The sequence below is a fragment of the Hyaena hyaena genome, unplaced genomic scaffold (assembly GCF_003009895.1).
Source record: "Hyaena hyaena isolate Hyena2069 unplaced genomic scaffold, ASM300989v1 scaffold_295, whole genome shotgun sequence".
Classification (NCBI taxonomy): domain Eukaryota; kingdom Metazoa; phylum Chordata; class Mammalia; order Carnivora; family Hyaenidae; genus Hyaena; species Hyaena hyaena.
This window is the reverse complement of record NW_024080928.1, coordinates 1,681,171-1,687,170: the sequence shown is the minus strand read 5'-3', so window position 1 is coordinate 1,687,170 and position 6,000 is coordinate 1,681,171. Positions and strand designations below refer to the sequence as shown.

The 6,000-nt window shown below is 50.9% G+C and overlaps 1 protein-coding gene across 3 annotated transcripts in view; it reads left to right on the top strand.

Annotated features, from left to right (window-relative positions):
- The first annotated feature begins 1,919 nt into the window (after positions 1-1,919).
- The window catches only part of MAP7D2 (MAP7 domain containing 2), a 116,898-nt gene continuing 112,817 nt past the window's right edge, over positions 1,920-6,000 (top strand). For all 3 annotated transcript variants that reach the window (XM_039247407.1, XM_039247406.1, XM_039247405.1), the window contains exon 1: positions 1,920-2,046. In XM_039247407.1, the coding sequence (XP_039103338.1) occupies positions 1,920-2,046 (127 nt within the window). The remainder of the gene's footprint in view (positions 2,047-6,000) is intronic.

Here is a 6,000-nt window from a genome sequence, read left to right as displayed (position 1 = left end):
AGCCTGTCTTCGGATTCTGTGTCTTTCTCTCTGACCCTCCCCTGCTCACACTGTCTGTCTCTCAGAAATAAATAAAACATTAAAAAAACAAAACAAAACTATTCTCTTCACAGCTAGGGGACCAGCCCCCACTTGCCCACTTTCCTGCTCATTTGTGTCTAAAGCCCCCTTCTGCCTTTCTCACCACAGTCACACCCTACTCCCAGCTCACCTTTGGGAGTGTCACGAACAAGTTCATCGTGTTTTTGTGCCACAAGGGACTTTGAAGCTTTGCACTACAAATCCAGGTGTGGGTTCCTGAGAGTTTCAGCTTGGTGGGTTTTATGTTGTTTTTATTAATTTATTTTTATTTTACACAGAGGGTGGGAGTGAACAGGGGAGAGGGGCAGAGGGACAGAGAGAAAATCCTAAGCAGGCTCCACGCTCAGCACGGAGCCCTGTGCACGTCGGTCCCCCAACTCTGGAATCATGACCTGAGCTGAAATCAAGAGCTGGAGGGGGCTCAACTGACTGAGCCACCCAGGTGTCCCCCAAAATTGTATAATTTACATACTATAAAGTTCATCCATTTAAAATGTTTTTTTAAACATTGTTTTTAAATGTTTACGGTTTTCTTAGTATACTTGTGGAGCCAACCATCACGTAATCTAATTCTAGAATCTCTTAATCATCCCCCATAGAAACCCTGTACTCTTGCTCAGCTTCATTCGGTTTTTAATAATAGATGTCTCTCTCCCCCAGGGTTGGGAGTTAAAGCCTCAGAGGGCTGGTCACTGTCCAACAGAGAAACGCACAGCCTGGGGCCCCACTGAGACGGGTTATCACTTGGCAGCCATACCTGGGTAAACAACCCGGAAGCTTGAACTGGCGCTGTGCAGAGATACATTTTTCAATATGTATGTTTTTGAAAACTGAGAAATGTTCATGGCAAGGGAAAAAGGCTGTCCAGGAGAAGCCCATCACCACCGCCACACACCCTTCCCCGCCCTCTACTCCTGAGGCTGCCACACGTTTAACAGTTTGCCCTGTGTCTCCCCACAGAGGTCCTGCTCGGAGAGATTTTCAGCCCAGCGGAAAAGGAACCATAGAGCAGCCCTCTCGGTGGAATCCGCCAGGGAGTGAGGGCCTGGTTGGAAGGCTGAGGTCCCTAAGACTACATGCCCCTGTCCTGCCTTGAAGGTCCTGTTGTCCTTGGGTGGCCGCACGCCTTGGCTGGGGTCAGGGAGAATCTAGCGCCGGCCACCCGGGCATCGGGAGAACTGCAACCTAACTGGGCTTGACGGAGGGCCCACAGGGGTCTGGACAAGTGGCATCAGCCTGAGGACCTAGTCAAAAACGGTTTCCAGAGCTTCAGCGTTGAGTATGTGTGTGGATGCCTAGTGTCGGTCAACATATGCAGGCTGCGTGAGGACGTGTGTCCACTGTAAGAATATGCGCGTGCTGGGTGAGCACGTGTGTGCACGTGGTATGCGTGCGCTCTTTTCACACTTTGTGAGGACGCGTGCACTCCGAGAACTGCATCCTCCGTGTATAACGCTTTGGGTGTGCGCACTGTGTGGGGAGGTGTGTGCACGCTACATGTAAGCGGCGCCTGAGGACACGTACACACCGTGCGTACTTGCGCGCTGAGGGAGGACCGGTGTGCACGTCGAACGTGCGCGCGGTATGTGCGCGTGCTGTGAGAACTAGTGCGCACGTTGCTTGTGCATGCGGCGTGCCTGTGCCGTGCTGTGTGAGGGCCGGTGTGCCCCTCGCATGTGCACGCGGTGCGCGCGCGCGGCGTGAGAACCGGTGCGCACTTCGCCCATGCACGCCGTGTGCGCAAGCTGCGTGAGGAGAACGCGTGCGCGTGCGGGCGCGCGCGGGTCCAGTGCGGCGCGGCGGCTGGGGCAGTGCGCCTGTGCGGTCCGCGCGTCCCTATGGAGCGTGGCGGCGGCTGCGGGGCCGGCGCGGGGACCGAGGGGGCTGCGCGGGGATCCCCCCTCCCCGGGAGGCTGGCCGAGTCGGGCGCTGTGCGGACCTCGCCGCCCAACCACCGGCCTTCAGGTAGGGCCCTTGGGGTGCGGCGGACGCGTGGGGGCTTCAGGTCCCCCCCGGGGGCGGGGCGGACCCGCCGTGGGCCGCGCAGGGCAGCGGCTCTGGAGCGCGCGGGGCGGGGACGCAGCTCGATGCTGGGCTAAACGCCCTTCATCCGGTTCCCGGTCGGCTGGGTGCGGTATCCACGGCCGCGTCGCTCGCGGCGCCGGTGGCAGGATCCCCTCTCAGGTGGCCCGAGTGAGTGAGTGCACTTGGGGGTGGCTTAAGGTGGGTGGCATGTTTGATGTGGGAAGCCGGGGCCCACGCTGGATGCCCCAGGGGTCCCTGGTGGCCGGCCCTCCCTCGCGGAGCAGCCGGCGTGGGGGGCACCGGGGCAGGCCGCGCGGGCTCAGGGGGGTCGCCGGGGCCTGCGCGCCCGCCCACTCTGCGTCTTGGGAAATGCGCGCGAGCTGCAGCTGCAGCCGCAGCCCGCCGCGAAGGTGGCCGGCTTCAGGCTTCGCGGCATCCCGGGGACAGAACCCGTACGTCACCCACTGCCAGGGGGCGGACGGAGCGCGAGTCCCAGGCCGGGTTCCCCTGGCACCCGCAGGCCCTCCCACAGGCCTCGGGTGCGTTGCCCAGGGGTCCGGTGGGGCCGCAGGCCCCCTCAAGGGGCAGTGTGACCATTGCGGCTCCCAGCCTGCGATGCTGCAACTACTAGGAGCTATGGACGGCTGGTCCCCGCACTGGCTGCCCAGAAATGAGAGAAGAAGGGGGAGATTTTGAGGACATTTGGCAGAATTTTAGATAAGCGGGTCTCATGTCTTCTGACGCTCTGTGAAGTGGTTGCAGGTAGTGCGGGGGTGTAAGCATCGTGGAAACCGGTTTCATGCTGTTTTTCCTGAGACCACTTTTTTCTTAAGTTAATGTGACCGATTTTTAAAACATTTTTTTTTTTTTTTTACTGTAGTACAATATGTATACCACAAAAGCACACAGGTCTTAAGCATGTGATTAGAAGAATTATCACACAGTGAAGATCTGAGTATTTTATATGAGGTGAAACAAGGAAGGGAACGAAATCAAGGGAATTGTTCTTTAGTCACTTAAAACATGCTTTTCATGGCGGGTGGGAGATATTTTCTGATTGGGCCTTCATTTGCATCATTCATAGAAGAAGGTGGTGGCTTAAATCTTCCTTAATTTGCGTCTTTCTTTTTTTTTTTTTTTAATGTTTTATTTATTTCCAGGAGAGAGAGAGAGAGAGGCAGCGTGAGCAGGGGAGGGTCAGAGAGAGAGGGAGTCACAGACTGAAACAGGCTCCAGGCTCTGAGCTGGCAGTCAGCACAGAGCCCGACGCGGGGCTCGAACCCGCGAACCGCGAGATCATGACCTGAGCGAAAGTCGGACGCTCAACCGACTAAGCCACCCAGGCGCCCCAATTTGCGTCTTTCTTTTTAAAAAACTTTTTTTTTAATCTTTATTTCATTTTGAGAGAGAGAGACACAGAGAGTGAGTGGGGGAGGGGCAGAGAGAGAGGGAGACAGAATCTGAAGCAGGCTCCGGGCTCTGAGCTGTCAGCACAGAGCCAGACACGGAGCTTCAACCCACCTATTGTGAGATCATGACTGTGAGATCATGACCTGAGCGGAAGTTGGATGCATAACAGACTGAGCCACCCAGGCGCCCCTAATTTGCGTTTTTCAACTTGCATTTCTTCAGGCAGAATTTAACAAATATCACAGGTTAGTGTCATAAATAATACTATAAATGTGTGTACTTCTGTTTTCATCCTTTTTTCTTAATTTGAGAAACTCAGATGTGTCTGCTAGGGAAGAACCCAGAACCCACCTACCCATCAGAATCAGGCTTGGGGAAGGGAGACCTAGTGGAAGAAAACATTGGAAAGATTGTTGAAGTTCACAGTTTAAATTGGGAATTTAAATAATAGGTTATTTCCATGTTTTAAAGGCACAAAGGTGCTGTATGGTTGTGCTGGCACTTTATCTATGGGATTTAATATATTTGAAGGAACTTAATAAGGGTATGTTTGTTAAGTTCTAGTAGGAAACTGTATTACAGAACTATTTAATGTACTCTCTGCTGATATTAAGGTTAGCTTAAAGCTGTTTCCTTTTATTTGGAGTTGGAACCATGGAAAAAGATGTGTGAAGGTTTAAAACGTTACACTTACATGTATTACGGTTGTTGTGGAAAAATTGTGGAGCGTTCCATTTAGGTGTCAGGTAGTACTATGGTTTGTTTTTTTGAAGGCTGGTGAGGCTAGGTGCTTAGAAAAATAATGACATCCTCAGAAAAACCTGAATTATGGAGGTTTTATTTTAATTCGTCCTAGATACTGATCATTCTTGGTTGCCCAGAGGCCTTATCATTTGGGATCCATTCCTAATGAGATTCAAGCTGCACATTTGGGGGATATGAGTTGCTGAGTGGTTTTCCTAGGAGCTGTTGTAGAAGGTGGCAAGGGATACCTCTGGTTGTTTCTTTCAACAGCAGGTTCTTCCAATATTGAAATCCTGTGCACGTTCCCATTATCCACCAGTGATGCTTTCGGGATGGAAATTACCAAATAAACGGTTCCTTCTAATGCTTGTGTTATATGTGCCATATAACTAACAGTGAGCAAGCGCCTGTTGCTTGGATCTGCCTAAAATGCCTTGAGCCAGCAGATAGAATCACTGCTTCATTGTCACACAGGTCCTGTTCTTCTCTCAGCCTGAGATTCCCCCCTTTTCTCTTTTCCCTTTCCAGGGTTCACTTTCTCTAGGTTCCTCTCCGTTAGAGTTAAGGAACTTCCTCTTGTCTGTACCTGCAGCATCTCTGTGAAGCACTCTTAACTCTGCCTGTGTTACTTTCACCTTCCAGTTCTTCTCAGCAGACGAGCCCACTGTAAGCTGGACCTTGTGCTGGTGGCTTCTGCCGTTGCTGAAGCTGAGGAGATGGAGTTCCAGAATGCCTGGGTGTGAATGCCACCCCTCCGCTTTCCTCAGGAAGGTTATTTGACATCTTGAGCTTCAGTTTTCTCACCTTTAAAATGGGCTTAATCACATCTCTATAGGGAGCGAGAAGCAGTGCTTTGAGGATGAAGGAGCTAGTATCTATAGAGCAGTGCCTGACTCACATAAATACTCGAGCTAGTTAGCAGTTATTTCCCATTATATCATTGCTTGAGAGCAAGGCCTGGGTCTAGGTTATAGATACTCTTTAAGTGCCACCTCGTACAGAGGGTGGCTGTGTGGTCATGCTTCCCCTTCTCAGAGTTTCTGCGTGCAGTAAGTCTGTAACCGGTGTTTAACAATTGTATTATGCCAGAAGCATCTACACTGGGTTGAGAGCTCAGTAAATTTTCATGAGTTGGACTAAACAAGTGTCTTGGTGGGTTTTGTGATAGTGGATTTTTTTTTTAAGATTTTATTTTTAGGTAATCTCTATACCCAGTGTGGGCCTTGAACTCATAACCCCGAGATCAAGAGTCACATGCTCTACTGACTAAGTCAGCAAGACGTCTCTGTGATAGTGGAATTACAAAGCATATTTCCCAAAGCCTGTTGAGTTTTCTGGTGCATTTGCTGGGTGAATATTGTTTATTGAGTTGACCTCATTTGCCCATTGTTCCTTAGTAAGGAGAGAATTGCTTTCAGGAAAAATGAGGTTTCCCATTGTCCTTCCATTTGCATGTCTTCCATTTCCTGCCCTAGATCAGGATAAAGTAGGGGTGCAAACTAGAAGTTCAGCAGAGCTTTCCCCAGGAGCCGAAGTAGGGTGGAGCTGAGTAGGAAAGGCAGAGAATAGGTTTCCAGGAAATCAGAATTCTTCATCCCTTCTCAAGTTGCATTTAAGATCACTCTTGAACACTTTAATCCTTTTTTAAGATTTTATTTTTACATGTCTTTACACCCAACATGGGGCTCAAACTCACAACCTCAAGATCAAGAGTTGCATGTTCCACTGACTTAGCCAACG